The sequence below is a fragment of the Tachysurus vachellii genome, chromosome 4, assembly GCF_030014155.1.
Source record: "Tachysurus vachellii isolate PV-2020 chromosome 4, HZAU_Pvac_v1, whole genome shotgun sequence".
Classification (NCBI taxonomy): Eukaryota; Metazoa; Chordata; class Actinopteri; order Siluriformes; family Bagridae; genus Tachysurus; species Tachysurus vachellii.
The window spans coordinates 23,846,638-23,866,438 of record NC_083463.1 but is presented as its reverse complement, the minus strand read 5'-3'; the positions used below and the strand labels follow the sequence as shown (position 1 = coordinate 23,866,438).

The window sequence follows — 19,801 nt, the reverse complement described above, 5'->3', positions numbered from 1 at the left end:
GTACATGTCAACCTAGTTTCACAGAAAATGGAGCAGCCTCTTATCCATTAATATAGAAAGTGGGGCTCAGCTGACCAATTCAAGTCTGAAATTTTTTTGCTAATCATGAAACATATCTTGTTATAGGTGTGGTCCAAAGTTGACTTAGATTTAGTATTTTAGGCAATATATTCAGTTACACCATTGTGAACAGCATACAGACATATGCATAACAGTGAGTCAATTTAAAATTTAAAGGAAAAACAAATGTAGATGGATGTATCTCTATATGCATTTATCCCATTATGAGATGTTATACTGTGTGGCAGGGGTGCAGAGCACAATAAGTACATATCCAGCTATTTTGACTCAAATTAAAGTAATGTAGTTATAATATAGTTACTGAATGTATATAAGTATTAGAATGTCAGGGGTTTGCATGTGAAAATAAACTTTTACTACTTATCTAAAACTTTTAAAAGCCGTTCATTTTAAAACTGCTGTTTTGCCTCAAACTTAGGGTTACAGTTAGGATTACCATCATTCAGTATCTGCTGGCTTGCTTGTCATGTCAAACTAATGCTACATAGTTTGATAATTAATTAATCAGAAGTAATTATCATGTACGTAATCAATATTTACCATTATCTAGAATTACATTTGGTGCCAAACCAATTAATATTAGCTAATAGAATGAATGTCTATACTGACATCTTCAACATCTCCCTGAGCAGCGCTGTCATTCCACTACCACTATGCCCATGCTGAAGAAGTCTTCAGTGTCATGCCTCAATGACTGTCATACCAGTCGACTCTCACCCATCTTCATGAAGTGCTTTGAGAGTATTCAAGATCTGGCAGCCACCCAATCTGGCCCCCTTGTAGTTCACATTTACATTTACAGCATTTGACAGACACCCTTAATCAGAGTAACATAAAAAAGTGCTTTTTTAAGTCACTATCATTGAATACATTAACTCTGGTTTACTAGGATACAGACTTAAGATACCATGAGCCTAAATCACTGTTCAAATGATTATATTTTTTATTATTTTATTCTTTTTTTATTATTATATTATTTTTCTTAACTGGAAGACCTCAGTCAGTCCGGATCAGCAATATATTGTGCACTGGGACCCCACAGAGTTGTGTACTCGGTACACTGCTGTTTACCTTCCTGACCCACAACTGTTCAGCAATGCTCAGCTTGAACCACGTCAGAGTCACCCTCCTGCAATCTGGAAAAAAGGTATGGAAGCATTCAGGCCCTCAACACCAGATTGTGTAACAGTTTCCTCCATCAAGCCAGACTCCTCAACAGTCAGGGAATAGACTGACACACACACCCATATTCAACTATACATCATTCTTTAGTTCAATCTGCAATTTTTGCAAATTAAATTTTCCAACATTCTCCTGCTGCTACAACTGCCATTTGTGCACATTACATCTTTACTTTTTTCTAAATTCTACTACAACTGTTTTCAACACTGACTGACTGTATATAGGTTGGTGCTATCTTTAGTTATCTGTCTTGCATTTTATTGTATTTTCACAATACAATATTGCCTCTTGTCCTGCGCTGTCTTTTGTCTTGCACTGTTTGCACAAGGCTGAACATGCACTTAATGTTATTATTATTATTTATTTTTTTTACTCTTTAGCCCTTGTCCTTTGTTGTCTTATGTAGCTCTTTGTCTTAAGGTAGCAGCAGGATCCTGGAGGAACATTGTTTCATTTTACTGTGTACTGCATCAGCTATATATGGTCAAAACAATAATAAAAGCCTCTTGACTTGAATACTAGCTTGATCTGGCATTAGAAATAAAAACGGGGCAATTTAATTAACTACAGAGTAATATTAGTAAATTAGCCAAGCACAGCATAATATGCTTTTTCAAATTAAATGAAGACATATAATTGTATATAAATATTTGCTTACTTTATTATATCAAACATTTTATTGGGTACATATATCTGTAGCATGATGATTCTTGATAAACCATAGCTATTCCATTATTCTTGATTGATTTTTGTATATTGAAGGATTTGATTGAAGTGGAAACAAATGACTGGGTGCTAAAATGGGTCAGTTCAATTGAAATATAAAATAATGTGATTGGCTGGAGGAGAGAAGAATTTTTTGTGATTTATAATCTGTACTTTGGAATTTAATTAAAAATATAAACATTCTGAGTAATACTCATGCACAAAATAGTCTAATAGTACTAGTGTGGACATCAAAAAATTCAACAAGGTGTTTATATTTTACACCCCCATTGACACACCCTGAAGTACTGTTCAGTCAGTTAGATGTGGTTTAATTTTGTCCAACACTAGATTTATCCAGGAGATAGTAGCAAATACCTTTGATATCATTGTCCCAAGAAAACAATTACCTTTTCCACTCCCTAACAAAGTTTCAACATCTCAAGAATATAAAAAATCTAGGATTCCACTTTGATTTCCACTTAAAAGAAAGTAAGCCATTTCCTGGGTCTAGCCAAGTGTGTGGTTGTGGGGTATAGGAGGGAATGGGGGTTGTGGTGGCAGATGTCAAGCAGTAAAATGTCTTATTAGTCAAGTCAAGTCAAGAAGCTTTTTTTTTTTTTTTTCATTTCAACCATATAAAGCTGTTGCAGTACACAGTGAAATAAGACAACTTTTCTCCAGGACCATGGTGTGACATAAAATAAAGACAGAGCTAAGGACTTAAGTAAGTCAGTCCTAGCCAAATCCAAATAAAGTGCATCTGTGCAACCTGGTGCAAACAGTCAAAAGACAGTGCAAACAAAAAATACAAGACAATACACAAAAGACAATACACAAAAGCATCTCCGATCAGACACATCACACACACGTGAACTACGAACCATAACTTTTTAATGTCAGTAAATAACTCATAAAACGCAGATAGTGTACGAAAAAAATATTGGGAAAAATAATAATTTATAATTAATTGTACTTTAGTCGGCCACTAGAGGGCACCAGAGACATTTGACTTAAATTTTGAATCACTGTCACGTCGTCCAACCATTTCATTCATTCATTCATTCATCTTCTACCGCTTATCCGCACTACCTCGGGTCACGGGGAGCCTGTGCCTATCTCAGGCGTCATCGGGCATCAAGACAGGATACACCCTGGACGGAGTGCCAACCCATCGCAGGGCACACACACTCATTCACTCACGCAATCACACACTAGGGACAATTTTTCCAGAGATGCCAATCAACCTACCATGCATGTCTTTGGACCGGGGGAGGAAACCGGAGTACCCGGAGGAAACCCCCGAGGCACGGGGAGAACATGCAAACTCCACACACACAAGGTGTGTGCAACATGCAAACTCCACACACACACACAAAAATCGAACCCCGACCCTGGAGGTGTGAGGCAAACGTGCTAACCACTAAGCCACCGTGCCCCCCTTCCAACCATTTCAGCAATTGATAATAATTCATTCATTCATCTTCTACCGCTTATCCGAACTACCTCGGGTCACGGGGAGCCTGTGCCTATCTCAGGCGTCATCGGGCATCAAAGCAGGATACACCCTGGACGGAGTGCCAACCCATCGCAGGGCACACACACACTCTCATTCACTCACACAATCACACACTAGGGACAATTTTCCAGAGATGCCAATCAACCTACCATGCATGTCTTTGGACAGGGGGAGGAAACCGGAGTACCCGGAGGAAACCCCCGAGGCACGGGGAGAACATGCAAACTCCACACACACAAGGTGTGTGCAACATGCAAACTCCACACACACACACAAAAATCGAACCCCGACCCTGGAGGTGTGAGGCAAACGTGCTAACCACTAAGCCACCGTGCCCCCCTTCCAACCATTTCAGCAATTGATAATAATTATTAAAAGAAATTGACAACTGCAGCTTTTTTTTTAATTTTTTTTTTTTACAGTTACTAACAATCAGAATCTTCCGAATTGTGTTTTTGTTTTGTTTTTTATTTCTTTTTTTATTACACAAAATCAGTTACACAAAATCCTCAACTTAAGAGCATCATTGTACCAGTGTACCTGTAATTCTATAAACATTTAGGCAGTGGGGAAAAACTCAGCACAAGCTAAAACCAAATGGATAACACAGATAAAAACATGGATAACATAGGCTAATATAACAGAAAAGAGGGACTAAATCTTGGATGGGATGTTCAGCAAGCACATATGGGTGTATGTGGTCAGGTGCCATAAAGCTTTAGCTATATAGTATAATACATGTGTTAATGAGTCATCAGGTGTAGGGCTTGGCCTTTACATTGGTTCGGTCTGGAGTTTTGCCAATTCTAAATATTTTTTGCAATATTTATGCAAGATACAGTAGCATAGAATAACTGAAATGCATATCTTTGACAAGCCTAGAGACTGTATGGTTTACTTACTGAAAAAACTGTTATACATAGAGCAGTGGTCTGTGATACATGGTGCAGTCTCCACTACACCCTGCAGGCTAAATCTTTGTCTAATTCATTAGTTTGCTTTGAAGTCTTTTGAACTAATGTTTATGTGTGAACACTGCCCTTCCTCTCACCTCTCCCAATTTGCCCTAATTTCTCTGCTCCAAGGAATTTTATTTACCTGTGGTTCTAAATTCCTTTGCGTGAAAATGAGCGTATTTGCATTTATACAATTACAGAAAAAGATAACTTAAATATCATCTATGTCAGGGACATATGCAAGGTCATTAAGACTATGTCACAGCTGTCTGGATAAAGATTTATGTTAGGATATAACTATAAATTAAACAAAACATACATACACATAGTATTACTAGGAACTTAATTATGGAATCCATGGTGCTTGATTAATACAAATACCGCTGTAGTTCATACAAAATAATGATGGTGATGATAATGGTGATGACACTTTATAATGGACCAATGTAATTAAGTTGTACTTTTAATTTATTTTAATTTTTCTTAATCAGCATTAGATTTGTCAGACATATTATATTTGATCATTTAGGGTGTTAGGGGTTGGGGTGCTGTTAACAGCCAGTATACATATACAGCATACAACAGCATATGTATATATGTATTATATTATTATGTGTGTGTGTGTGTATATGTATGAATTTATGTATGTATATGGTGCTTGATTATTTAGCCCAAGCCCAAGCTCTAAAGCCTATCATTTTGTGTGCCATTTTGCATTTGCCAAACTGTCAACCACCTCCTGGCAACAGTTACTATAGTGATTAATTACGTCATATTATGATGGTTGCCATAGACATCGTGACGTCAATGGCCCTGTAGAATGCCTAGGAAACCCCGGATTGTGGTTACTATGGATACTGGCCGGGGTGGAGCTTAGAGGAGGCGGAAGTGTTAACGCAGGCGGAAGTGGTACTGCCCTGAATTCCCTGAGCAGCGAAACGGAGGACGGATTGATACTCCAATCATTTAGAGACTTAAAGTAGGAATCGAAATATATTTAAATGTAAGTTTCATTGCACATTAATTCGACTTGTTATCAGATTGTATACTTTGCCAATATATCGAGAGGTACACAGTTTCATATCTGCCTCTGTATGTTGTCAATGGCGGAAGGAGGTTTGGGGCTGGGTACAAGGACTCCTTTTAGGCCGAAGCGTGTGATGAATGGCGAGTATTTGTTGTCGCTGAAATGTCAAATATCATTATCGGTTCGAGCGATACACCTTCTGTTTTTACTTACAGTACGTCGCAACAGTAAACAAATATTAGCAACAGGATGGAAAGATTTATTCCCTGGTCGTCGTAAATGCTAGTAGGCTAGCTAGCTAATGGCCTTCGTTATCGACAGAAATTTACTGCGGGGCAATGTTCAGGGCCCTTTATCGTATATTGACAAAAACATATTTAACTACTGCCATTGGTGCCTTTTTAAATGTTTTACAAATATAAGACTTTTAGTGGATGTGTGTTTTAATCTTTTGTTTTAGCAAATTTCGCATGGGAAGGCGAGAGAGGGCGTAGCTAGTTGGCCGATTTTTACGGGAGGCTATTTTGTTAGCCTGCATGCTAACAAATAGCAGAGGAGTTGAACGAGCTGCACTGCGGTGTTAACTAGCTGGTGGTTTCAATACGGTAGCCAACAATCCAACTGCATTACAAACCAGATTGAATTGAAAACAGCGGATTTAAACCATAACGGTTTTACACAAAATATCCAAAATCCATTTTGTAATCCATATATATAGGTTTACAGAATAATTAGGCCGGTAATTCGACATTTATTTGGGCCGCTGTGGCTGCTATAAAACTAACATTATCGCGTTTATCTACCTGCGTTTTAATGTGATTATTTTTCAATTGACACGTTTAAGTACGATTTTCATTTCGTTTTCGTTCTGTCATAGCAGCTAACACCAGCACATCTGTGCTAATAGCAGTTTCCGGATTTAGTATTTTGTTACTTTTTACATTGTTACCTATTCATTTCAACGTTGATGGCAAGAATTTGAGCTGATTTGTACGAGTAGCCGCCGCCCTGGGCGTTGTCAGGGATATGCAAACACCTTAGCTAATACCCAAATGCCTAGGAACGATTACATCACTGGCCGATCACAACCTGTCCTCAGTGCTGCTACAGAGCGCTATGTTCGATATACTGAGAGAATGTATTTGCATTTGTAGCTTTACGTTTTGTCAATGTTTAAAATACCCCAGGTAAGGGTGGGTTAGAAGATAGTCACATTATTACTACCACACAGTGGTATCTAATATCCAATTTTAAAACGTTCAGTGTTGTCAGTTTACAATGTTTTGTCACAGTGGGCAACTTTTTAGGTAATTGTTTTGTGAACCCAAGTATTTCAGTCTTTTTTTCTAAACCCCTTTTGACATGATCCAGTTTATAAAAATGTCAAAGATGCATTTTTCCTAAGCGTAATTGCTCGTACTTTTACAAATAAATGGCAAATGTACAGTATACAATAATGTACATTTATACAAATGTACATCTATATAGTACAGTGTTGCATTGTAGTACTTCTAGTGACATGGCATTCATAAGATTGGATCCATTTAACAGCTGTAATGAGTGTTCATAATTAGCCTTAATGGTCACTTTATTACCAAATGCAAGAGAAAGAAATGAATTCAATTAAATTTTATTTATAAAGCACATTTAAAATAAGTACATAAAGGGGAAAAAAGAACATAAATATAAAAGAACACGTACAAATTACCAACAATTAAAAACACAGGAAAAGAGGTGTGTTTTTAACATGGCTTTAAATTCAGCAAACATAGAAGCAGTTCTGACTGGTGGTGGCAAGCTATTCCACAGCTTTTTCAGTTTTCAGTATTCAGAATTCAGTTTCAATAACTGCTTTATTCTGTCCTGGGAACACTTGGTGTGAGGTGGGAATATATCCTGTATAGGACTCCATTCCATTGCTGGGCAACCGGGACACATTAACAAATTGGGCTATTTCACAAAATAGCCTACCCACTATATTATATATATATAGAGAGAGAGATAATATATTATAATTCAAGTTGATTCAAGTTGCATGGGACTATATTTGCTACAGGTGATTATCTATGGTGATCAACTAAAGTGATTTGTTATAATTAGTAATTATATATATAATATATAGTGTAGCACTAAGTGTTAATGATGAGTAGTTCATCATGAGTAGTTGAATGCCTGAACTATGGTCATTATCTACACCTGATAATCTAAAAAGGGAAGGAGGAGTTTTACTTAACATTATTTTTTTATTTTTTGTATGTTGCCACATTAAAAATGTCAAGATACTGTTTTTTTTTTTTTGGGTATGTAATAACATCTGAGAATGGAATCCTGTAATGTTGCATCCTGATAGAAATAAACGCTACTTCATTTATTGATTGATGAATTGATTTAACCCTAGATTAAGATGATGATCAAATAACTACATATATTTTAGTTTAGGTATTAGTATTTTTAGTAAAATGCTTCAGATGTAGTGTAGTTTTTATTGAGTCCATGTATAACACATTGGTAGGATGATGTTTACCACCATTGCTTTTCTGTATAGTATCAGTACTCTGTAGACATGGGCTGTGTTAAAAATTATTCTGATAAATGCTTCATCTATCAAGTAGTTGGATTGATTTAAATGATGTTTCAATTTTTTTATAGCACTCAAGTAAATTCTTATGACAAAAGTCTTGCTTAAGATAATTTGTATTAAACAACGGATCAAACTGCCTGTCCCCTGCATGTCTCTTTACCCAAACACAAATGTTGAATTTATTTTACCTGTCATTTGTGTGAAGGTGAAAATTTTTATGTGAGCAATTGACTTCACAGCACCTTCAATGTTAACTGAATGTAGTGTGGTAAAACATTGTTTTTCCATATAGTGTAGTAAAGATGTCCCCAGAAGAGGACACAAGTTCCTCACCAAGTTTATTCACGTCATCTCAAGAAAGTTTTTTGTTTTGTTTTGTTTTGTTTCCACATGGTCATGTCTGTCTTTTTCAGAAGGGATCGAAACCTATTTTCTGTAAAGCCATTTTCTGACAGTGTCCACATTGGCGGTTAATAAGCATGGTTCTGGGTATAAGTTCCACTTTTTTCCCTTATGCTGTACACAAATGAATGGTTACAAATTGATGTAATTCCTCAAATCAAAACAGAAGTTATGCATGATGTGCCCGAAGTGGAAACTGTAAAGTGTCCCCATACTTCCCATCCATCAAATGTGATTTAAGTCAATATGAAGCAGTCTGTATTTCACTGTTGGCTTTTTATTTGGTTATCTAATGAAATAATGACTTTATATCAAACTTGAAATATTTAGGAATCATATAATTGTTTAAAAAAACGTAGGCATGAAATAAGTTTTTATTTATGAAGACCTATTACAATAATTTTCATGAACATTGTCTAAACAATGATATAATCTCATGTGTTTGTAATAGTTGATCATCTCTGTTCATTTTGTTTTAAAGTTTGACACTGATACCGTGGAACCCTTGCTCTCCATCCGTCATCTCACATTAGTAATTCCCTCACTGGTTTCTTGATTCAAGATCCTAATTTCTTTAAGCAGAGGTAAATGAAAGCTTTTTTGTCCATTGTGACAGCTAGCATTCTTGTTTACTTGTCAATTTACAAGATAAGTATATAGTTATATATAACTATATTAAGATATTCAGTAGGCAACCCCATTGTACAGTCTCCCCTGAAAGTATTGGAATGGCAAGGCTTAAAATTTTAGATCATATTTATATTTCTTATATTTACATCTATATGTGTTAAACAACTTAGAACACCGTTTGTTTAATCCCAGCTCTGTGTAGGCTGCACTTGTTGTCAAAAAGGATAAACCAGCATGAAAACCTGAGATCTGCCTACAGGAGAAATGCAAGCTATTTTGAATCTGAAAAGAGAGTGAAAATTGATTGGAGCCATTTCCCAAGCAGAAAGCAGAAGCTTTTTTTGAATGAGACGATGCATGCATCTATAACTTATTTGCTCCATTAATTCATTTCACATAATACTTTTGCTTAGTAATATATCTGCAGTTCAGAGCTAACTTGTTTCTTCTGTCCAACACTGTTTCTCCACTATATATTCTGTAGACCTGCTGTGCTTCAGGTGCATGTGTGAAGTCATGTGCTACAATGTCTATGGTCACTGATCAGTGCAAATTGAAATTGTTCCACTGTTTTATGCAGTAGTTTCAGACTGCAAATCTTACTAATTTTTGTTGTAGCTCTTGTTCAAAATTACAGACTTGCAACAATGAACATGTACTGTTGTCTACATTGATAAAACTGTAAATATCTAAATACAAATCCACTATAAGCTCACTTAACATTTCAGTAATCTATTAAGCCTGTGTGTGCACTGTCATTGTTTAAAAAAAAAACCCTGCGCCCCTTCCATCTGCATCCATGCTTTTCCATCTCGCACACATTTCAGGAACCAACCAACTCCGAGTTTCTTTCTTTGCTGGGGGGACATGACCATTCAGTCACTGCTTACTCTCTAGTAACATATGGTACAACAAAATCAAAAGCGTGCATGAGGAATTGATTTGATCATATCAGAGTTGTCTCACTATAAGTTAAGACTTTTGTAATACGATTATCTTTTGGTTTTCAGGTGACCAATAATAAAAAAGCCTTAATCTGGAAAATTACCTTTTATTATTTTATTTATTTATTTTACTTAAGTATTGTAGCATTAAATAACTAAGTTTTATAAAAATAAGTTTGTAACTTCGAGAAAGTCTGGTCATATTCTTTATCTTCTGTGAATTAATATAATAAAGTTGGTCTCTTCTTAACAGTATCGACATGGATAAGAGTGACCTTGTGCAGAAGGCTAAGCTGGCCGAACAGGCTGAACGCTATGATGACATGGCATCCTCTATGAAGGCTGTCACCGAAGGTGGAGTTGAGTTGTCCAATGAGGAGCGCAATCTGCTGTCTGTGGCCTACAAGAACGTGGTGGGTGCTCGTCGCTCCTCCTGGCGTGTCATCTCCAGCATCGAGCAGAAGACAGAGGGCAATGAGAAGAAGCAGCAGATGGCGCGTGAATACCGTGAGAAAATTGAGTCTGAGCTGGAGGAAATCTGCAATGATGTGCTGGTGAGGAATGCTAAATAAGAGTTACGCATGGTTACGCGTGTTTTTTAGACCAGGAATATGCCAATATTATTTATATCACAATAAATAATGGTCTTCCATTACTCTTAGTCACCTGTTTAGCAGGATTTGTAATGACTTGTTATAGATAGCTTACTTTACAACATGCAGTGACGTGAAATACAGTCATAGCATGGGGTAGAAAGTACACTCTACTTCAGTTTTTATTTAGCACAACCTAAAGACATTATATAAGTGAAATTACCTTGGGGTGGGAGTAACCCAATCGATTTCAGTATATTGTCATTTTTCTGCAAAAGAAAAATCCGTTATTCAAAAATCAGGAAGTGAAAATTTATTAGAACCGTCTTACTTCCAGTCATTGAGAATAATTAGTAGCCAGGTATTATCAATGAAATGCACAAGATTAGTTAAGGTTCGAGTGTTTCTACCTGGATAAAAGCAGAGCTTTTGGCACTTTGGTTGGGTGTGTGTGCATAATGCCAAGAAGAAAGGACATTGGCCATGGCCAGTGTGGAGCCCTCAAGGAGTGGATATCCAAGCAAATTAATGTTTTATGTTCAGATATGTAAAGATAAAAAGACTTCTTTCCAAAAAGAATATTGCATTCAAAATTGCATCTGAACAAACTAGTTCTGTAAGAGTATCCTTTGGCCTGACAAGACCAAGGTGAAGTTTATTCATCATGCACAGCACCATGTTTGACAACAAAAAGATATAGAGACAAATACCAGTTGTCAAACATCATGGAGGATGGGTGCTGCCTTTTTGTTGAGGCAATGATTAACTCTAATTTGTCTCAAGAATATTCTGGTATAAAGTAAAGTCCATCACACTAGCAGTTTAAGTAAAGGCAAGATTTTCCAAGCACACCAGCAATTCAACATCTCAATGGCCAAAGGCGACATCAAGATGTTTGTTTGGCCAAGTCAAAGTCACGACCCTAACCCCATGGAGATTCTGTGGTAGGATCTTAAGCGAGCTGTGCAGTAACAGATGCTCAAACATCGAATGCCCTCAATCATCAATGAATTGACGCAGTGTTGTAAAGCTGGACAAAAAAAAATGTAAAATAAGACTAAGAAATTGTTACGAGTTTAGCTTTCCTAAGCTACTGTAGCTACATTACATATAAATTAATAATGGGGTGTACTTATATTTTCCCAACTGATTTCTGAATGTAGGGGGAAAAAATGCATATCGAATTTTGTTATTCAAAATGATGTGGATTTTTGTTTGACAACTATGGTTGTTTAAACAGATCTTGGTGAGGAGCCGTGATAAATAAAATCTATTGAAGGAGGGTGCACTTTTTTCCGAGGACTTCAGTTTTTTTTAATTGGCCTGAACTTCAATTGAATGTGACAGATGGAAAACATTAATTTAATATAACCCAGATATTGTCAGATATTGTCAGCATTTCACGTGGTTGTCTCTTGGTACTAATAAATATGAAGGTGAATTGTTTGTAAGTATAAAGAATGAAATGTTCCCAAATAATTTCAGAACTATTGCACATAATTAAACTATAAACACATAATTCTCCTTCATATTTTTCTTTTATTTTATATAGATAGATAGATAGATAGATATAACCTATATATGAAAACCACCTGCCTAATATTGTTTAGGTCCCTCTTTTGCTGCCAAAACAAACCTGTTGATGCATGGACTCCATAAGACCTCTGAACCTCTGCTGTGATATCTGGCACTATGACATTAGCAGCAGATCCCTGATTTGGATTGAGATCTGGGGAATCATTTTGCTCAAACCATTAAGTTCTGTATTGCCACAGGGCGTGTTATTCTGCCAAAAGAGGCCACCTCCAGTAGAAAATACCATTGCCATGAAGGTGTCTGCATCAGTGTCTAGGTAGGTGGTAAATGTCAAAGTATCATTCACATGAATGCCAATACCCAAGGTTTGCCAATGCCCAGGGCATCACACTCCCTTGGTCAGCTTGCCTTATTCCCATTGTGCATCCTGGTGCCATCCCTTCTTCAGGCCCACTATGTACATGGCTGGCCATGGGATGTAAACAAAAATGCGATTCATCAGACCAGGATGCTACCTTCCATTGCTCCAGTATTAATGCTCGTGCTGATTTGGGCATCATGGGAACTTTCAGTGGTGAACAGTGCTCAGAGTGCTGTTTCTTCATTACCATTTTCAGCAATTGGTGCTACAGTAACATTTCTGTGAGATGGGATCAGGCAAGCTAGTCTTCACCCCCCACCCCACAGGCATTGGTGAGTCTTTGTCACCCATGGCCCCATTGCTGGTGCCCCGGTTGTCGTTGGACCACTTTTGGTAGGTACTAACCTCTACAGTCATCTGGCCATCAATATTTGGTCTCAGAACCATATGCTTGCCCGTTTTTTCTTGCTTTCAACAAATCACAGATAACATGGTATTCACTTGCAGCCTTGTATATCCCACACCTTGGGTGCCATTGTAACAGGATACTCAGCATTTTTCACATCATCGGTCAGTGGTTTTAATGTCATGGCTGAGCAGTGTAAGTCCTGCAAAATGTAGGACACATTATAACAGGTGTCATGGTGATGAAGCTTCCCCTATTTCACAAGGACAACACCACTCAGTGGAAAAAGCTGCAGAGACCTCTTTTGTCCCATTGGTTTGATTGTATACAGGTGGATATCATCTACATTCCTCACACTGCATGTAAAACTCCCCTGCTAAAAATAAGTGGAGAGATGTGTGAAATATGCAAATAAACATTTGGGCAGATAAGAACTCCTTGCAGAAAAGATTAATTCAGCTTCTCATCTTTGGAGAAAGAAGGGTTGCGAATACAAGGAATACCATAGTCACAGTGAACGTGTGAGCACCATTATATGATGATGCGTCTCTGCAAAAGGTACTGGAAAAGATACTGGGACATCATACTTTTGAGAAAAGAGTAAGGTACCTGAACACATTAAAGAAGAATTTAATTGCATCTTACAAAACATCCAATCAGGGGCGATGGACATTTAAGCTAGACTCCAAATGTGCAGCCAAAATAACTTGACTGGTTTATTATAAAAAAGACTGTGAACAGTGTTTCCCACAGGTCTGAAATATGGTGGCTGCTTGTGGTAGAGGCTGGTATAACCTGCCACTACAAAAATGGTGTGAGGAACAACAAATAACGATTTTTTGAATATTTTTATCGGTTTCTCACACTATTTTACAAATCCTACCCATATGAAAAGATTTAGAATAGTTTTAGAATAGGGGAAAAAACTCCCTGGTGCTAAATATACAGGAATCAGATGCAAAATACATTTATTGCTGGAAAATAAACTTCATTTGTCCTGTTCATATTTTAAACATCTTATACCTGGGGCCTATTTCTTGATGTATTGATGAGGGTCTGAGGAGATGTGGCACTGAACATAACTTTTGCAGAATACGAGAGCCTCAATTACGATAAAAGCCCATTTTACGGGACCTTTCTTCTCTGGAGGATTCTCAATTTTACTTGGGACTCTATTAAAACTGTATTCCTACACAAATGTTTTATTATGGACAATTGCTGTAAAGTTGCTGTGTGCCTGTATTCCTCAACTACACACCACATGTTCTATTTATATCTGCTGAGTATATGCATGAAAATTTGTTTCTAACTCTAGCTCAAGTTAGTCTGTATACACCCCACAGCACCTAAAGAAATCAGCTTTGCTGCATGTTGTGCATGTAACATGCTGAATACAAGTGTAAATACCAATGCAGCATAGTTGTCGCTTTCTTTTGTAGAATTAGAAGCTACTACCAGTCAGAACACTGACACAATAAGGAGAAACGGAGTTGCTTTACATGGGTTGAGTACATACTTTTTGTTCTTGTGTGTGTGTATATATAAAAGTACAAATTCAAGCATACATTTGAAGTGGACTATTCTATTCCAAGTGTCTGAATATTGTCTTCTCCTCACTGTATGCAATCATGCTAAGCGTTATAATTCAATTTTTTCTATAGATTTCATATTGAGCATATTGTGTGTTCAGTGTAAGAAAATTATAGTTTTTAAAACAGGTTTTGCATGACTAGTTGCTAGCTTCTCAAGCAGGGTTGTGTTTGTATCTAGATAATCAAAGCAAATATTTTTCACATTTTCATATAAAGAGAGACCTTTAATCTGATTAACATTTAATCACTGAATTTCCTTTTCTGAGGAGTCTGTGTGTTTGTGTCAAAGAACCTTAATAGGCAGGTGCCCCCATAAAAAAGATCCAGCAGTGTGCAGTCTATTAAAGCCGACAGCAGAATATTATTTATAGCAGAATGATGTGTACACATTTATATAATCGTCAATATGAAGTTTTTATTTTCACATGTATCAGCCGTGTCTTGCCGATTTAATCTTTGTCCATGTGTTTAGAAATCATGTTAAATTGCTGTTTTAATAAGGGCCAGGATTGGTTGTTTGTGAAGGATGATAATAAAAAGAATTGTCTCTGATTTCAACATCATTATCAGCCATTGTTATGACACCAAGTTTCTTTTCTTTGTTCACCCAGGGCCTTCTTGAGAAGTACCTCATACCCAATGCTAGCCAGGCAGAGAGCAAAGTCTTCTACCTGAAAATGAAGGGAGACTACTACAGATACTTATCTGAGGTGGCATCTGGCGAGGCAAAAAAAAGTGAGCTGGTTTCCCTATTGGTCTGTAATGGTAATGCAGAAGAAAGTAGAATGTTTGTCAAATATAGAAGTAAAATACAGACATCCTATTCAGTCATTTTGTAGGTGTAGCAAATGCTTTGAGAATGAACTGTTTAGTCGAATACTTAAATTTTCTACCAGCACCCCAAAGGTAATTTGCTATAATGTTAGCAGCTGTATTCTAATGACCAGGTATGTTGACATGATTCGATATGAGACTACTGCTCATAATTATATACTGATCGGCTGTAAACTTAAAACCACCTGCCTGATATTGTGTAGGTCCCCTTGTGCCAGCACTTCAGATCCTTGGAGGCATCGACGCCACAAGACCTTTTTTCACTATTTGCACTTCCTTGGAGCACTTTTGGTAGGAACTAAACACTGCATACCAGGAACAGCACAAAAGACCAACTTTTTTTGGAGATGTCCCAATGTAGCAAGATAGTCATTGATGTTCTTTTCAACTGTTCAACTTAAAATAGTTTCAGTGTTATGGTTGATCATTGTGCATATAGAAAACATGATCGCTATCCTTGGGAAAGGGACCTTGTCTGTAGTATGTAAAATATAGGCCATAGTATCCAGAAACACTTGACTAAAGTAACCTGATTAACAACCTGCAAGAAAGATGTTATCCATTGATCTGTATCGATCAGTCGTAACATTGAAACCACTGACGTGAAAGAAATGATATTTCTCTTTACGGGTACCTGTCACAGGGTGGGATATATTAGTGAACAGTCAGTTATCTTAAGGGCTGTATTAGAGCCAGAAAACCGAACATGCACAACGTTCTGAGTAACAGGGGTTGGGTTATAATCGCTAGATTACTATCAGGGAATCTCCAAAACAGCATGTTTTATGAGGTGGTCCTGGTATGCAGTGTATAGTACCAGCCAAAAGTGGTCCAAAGAAGACAGACCGTTAATTGGCAGACATACCTAAGCACTGCCTTAAGAGGGATGCACTTGGTTTCCAACAAATGTATTTCCTAATGGCAGATGCAGTAAAACGCACAAAAATTGTTCAGGAATGGTTTGAGGAACATGACTTTGAGGTGTTTACTTGGCCTCTACATTCCCCAAATCTCAATCCAATCAAACATCCAAGGCTCTACATCGCAACTTGCAGGAATTTCTGCTATATCTTGGTGGCCAATGCGACAGCACACCTTCGGAGGTTTTTGGAGTCCATGCCTCAGCAAGCTGTTTTGGTGGCACAATATTACACGATTAAGCAATGTATAAGCAGTATTTATTTGTTTTCTTTATTTGCGTAACTATTAGTCTAAATTATTGGCATGGTAATAATTTACATTAGACACTGGAAAATGAGATGTAGACAAAATTTGGTCTGGTTACAATATTCCTACTATAACTTCAAATTAAATGTTCATTTTTTTCTGAAAAAATTAAATTTTTTACATGAATTTTCATTGTTGCATAATTGTTTATTACATTGCACAGCAACGGTCGAGAGCTCTCAAAAGGCCTACCAGGATGCATTTGACATCAGCAAGAAAGAGATGCAACCTACACACCCCATAAGGCTGGGGCTTGCTCTCAACTTTTCTGTGTTTTACTACGAAATCCTAAACACCCCAGAGCAGGCTTGCAGTTTGGCAAAGACAGTAAGTTGGGGGGAAAATTAAAGTAAACCATTTCTTAAAATGAAATATAAAAGATAATGGTGAGACTGTGGAGTTTCATGAGTGTTTTCTTGACTAAACCCATTCCTTGCATTGGTTTTTGTTTATAGGCTTTTGATGAAGCAATCGCTGAGCTCGACACTTTGAACGAGGACTCTTACAAAGACAGCACCCTGATCATGCAGCTACTAAGGGACAACCTTACTGTAAGAAAAAACGTTCTCTACTGCTCCCCTTAACAACCTCCCACATGTCACTCACACACTCTTTTATACCATGCTTTTATGAACCTATTTTTAGAGACCATTGTACATTTACATTATTCGGAACATGTTGAATTTCCTCATGTTCCTCAATTCCTTTCCTCTAACAGCATGTCCTATGTGAATTAATATTTTTGTCTGTTAGTTCATTTGAACATCCACAAAATAATCCTTAATTTGCTTAAGAAAGAGAGACACGTGGAAAAAAATAGTTTACAGTATAATGAAAATAGATTTGGAAACTGATTTTTAGAAATTTGTGGAATTTCCGACTAGCAAGCATCCTTTACTATATCCAGTACATATGTACTCTATATACAATGATGAATAAAACTTTACCCAACACATTTATTTCTTTCTTTTCCCTCAGCTGTGGACATCAGAAAACCAGGGTGACGAGGGAGATGCTGGAGAGGGCGAGAATTAAAGGCATTGCACTTCACTGTTTAAATCCACCCACACTCTTGATCTTACACATACAGCCCATAGTTCCCTACTCCATCCACTTCACCCTAACTTGCCTTTCTGTATGATGAGCAGCATGAATTGTATCTGACATACAAGTCTCTGCCCCTCTGAGATCAAGGCACAGGGTAATGTTCGGTTCTTTGACGGCTGAGATGAACACGTGTTTGGATGTCTTGTAGGAGGGGAGGGGGTGTTGAATAAGGGGGTATTGTGGCCTAATGTTTTTTTTGTTTGTTTTTTAAAGGTAATTGTTCACTATCAGGTAATGCATTATAGTATCCTTTATTCCTCTCTCCTGTCTTCTCAGTGGTTTTTATCAAAAAGGTTATTAAACTGTCCATTTAATTTAATAATCACTGTGATGCTTAATTGCCCCCTCCCTACTTCCTGGTTAAATTGGAAATAAAGTTTTATTGGTATGAGCAGTACAATTCTGTCGCAACTCATACAGAAAGGAAGTAAACAGACTGTATTGTGACACTGACTAACATGCATTACTGTTGTCATGCAATGTTCGCAATTTTTACTTTGCATGAGTCTAAGAATGAAAATAAAAGGGACCTGAGGTTGTCATTCCAGTTGTTCTCAAATTTAACCATGAGCTTAAACATTCCATCAGCAGGTAATAAGACTTTTTCATAAAACTGGAGTGTTTGTCCTGATGAACTGTCAATTGGCAGTTAGATGGTGCTGTTAAACACAGTAAAATTTATTTTGTCCCTCTTAATAGCATTGACAAATAGCATTGCTGAATACATATAGTTACATAAGGTGAAAAAAGATGTCGTGAACTGAAATGTAACCCCACTTTAAAACATTTTCAGCAGTTAAAGCTTCTAAATAATTGTTTTTTCCTGTTATTTCATCCTATCTGCAAAAACAGTTCATCACTTTTTGTTTTCCTCTGTGATGAATCCACTTCTGGCCATTATGAATCCATTCTAGTTCTGATTTGACTGAAATTTACGATATTCTCATTATTTGTGGAGCATTTGTTCCATCTTTTTCTTGGCCGCTGAATACACTCAGCCTTGGAATAAATTAGTTTCTATGGAAACCATGAGAACAAACCCACTGTGCTTTCAGCTGTTAGATAGTTTGCATTTGGCAGAATTTTCTGGTGCAGTTCTGCAAGTTTAAAAATTACAGTTCAGCTGTTTTAGATGATTATTAATCTCAATGGATTTTGAAGGGATTAGGCCAGGTCTTCTCATTCAGTGTCACAATACCTTGTCACGTCATTAACATTTTACTTGGGTGTGGAACACAATGTTCATGCACTGAAGTAAAACATGTCTCCCCATAGCTGAACAAACAGCATTTATTCTATGCTTGAGAAAAAAAAAAACGTACAGTAGTGAATGTGGAGCCGAGCCTGTCTGTATATCTGGTATCTCCAATCGCTTTTGTTTTTACTGACCAGTATTCTGCCTCCAGTTAGCTTCTGTGATGGTTTTATCGCTTTAGCGCGCACGTGGTTGTGAAAAATTTAGACTAGCTTAAAAGTCCCAAATTAAAAAGAAAAAAGAAAAAAAAAATCCCAGTACAACCCTGGTTATTGACGTAATACTAGATTTGTGTATGTCTTTTAAACAGTTCTAGTTTCACCTTACATGTTATAATCAGGAAAAGTGTAAACAACAATTTAAAGTGAAATAAAAGTTTTATCGGTTCCAAATTTACGTGTTTTGCTTGAGTTTTGACTTGTATACTAAATATTGTTTAAGTGGCAGTATTATGTACTTGCATTCAGTAAAATGACTTATGCGCTGGTCTAGGTTTTAGTTATGTATGCATTAAAACACCTAGTCTAGATTTGCTCCCTGTCTGTTATTCAAGTTGAGCTCCGTGAATCTTGTTTCAAAGTCTTAAACCAGCACACGTTTCATACAACCATGCACATTACAAATAAATCTGAAGGACACGTTGCCAATATACTGCAAAATGTTTCAAAATGTATTTTTGGTTTACAAAATAACTGTCATTTAATTTTCTAATTATAAACAAAGCTGTATTTTTTTGACTATGCACTTAAATTTTTCAACTTGCCAGTACTATTAGGGTTGCTATTGAAAACCAGCAAGAAGTTACTGTAAGCTATTGCCAACAAACTAGAAAGCATGCCTAAAAAAGTGAGGGGGTTCTTGTG

At 36.9% G+C, this 19,801-nt stretch overlaps 1 protein-coding gene across 2 annotated transcripts; it reads left to right on the top strand.

Moving 5' to 3' along the window:
- The first annotated feature begins 5,284 nt into the window (after nucleotides 1-5,284).
- ywhaba (tyrosine 3-monooxygenase/tryptophan 5-monooxygenase activation protein, beta polypeptide a) lies at nucleotides 5,285-19,330 on the top strand. 2 transcript variants are annotated; one of them, XM_060868427.1, is made up of 7 exons: nucleotides 5,327-5,446; nucleotides 8,935-9,037; nucleotides 10,281-10,581; nucleotides 15,127-15,250; nucleotides 16,740-16,903; nucleotides 17,032-17,127; nucleotides 17,555-19,330. In XM_060868427.1, exons 3-7 carry the CDS (start codon nucleotides 10,288-10,290, stop codon nucleotides 17,609-17,611), a joined length of 735 nt encoding a protein of 244 aa, XP_060724410.1. In that variant the 5' UTR covers nucleotides 5,327-5,446; nucleotides 8,935-9,037; nucleotides 10,281-10,287; the 3' UTR covers nucleotides 17,612-19,330. The 2 variants fall into 2 exon arrangements, with proteins under 2 accessions (XP_060724409.1, XP_060724410.1); XM_060868426.1 differs by lacking the exon at nucleotides 8,935-9,037 and having other exon boundaries at nucleotides 5,285-5,446.
- The last annotated feature ends 471 nt before the right edge of the window (nucleotides 19,331-19,801 follow it).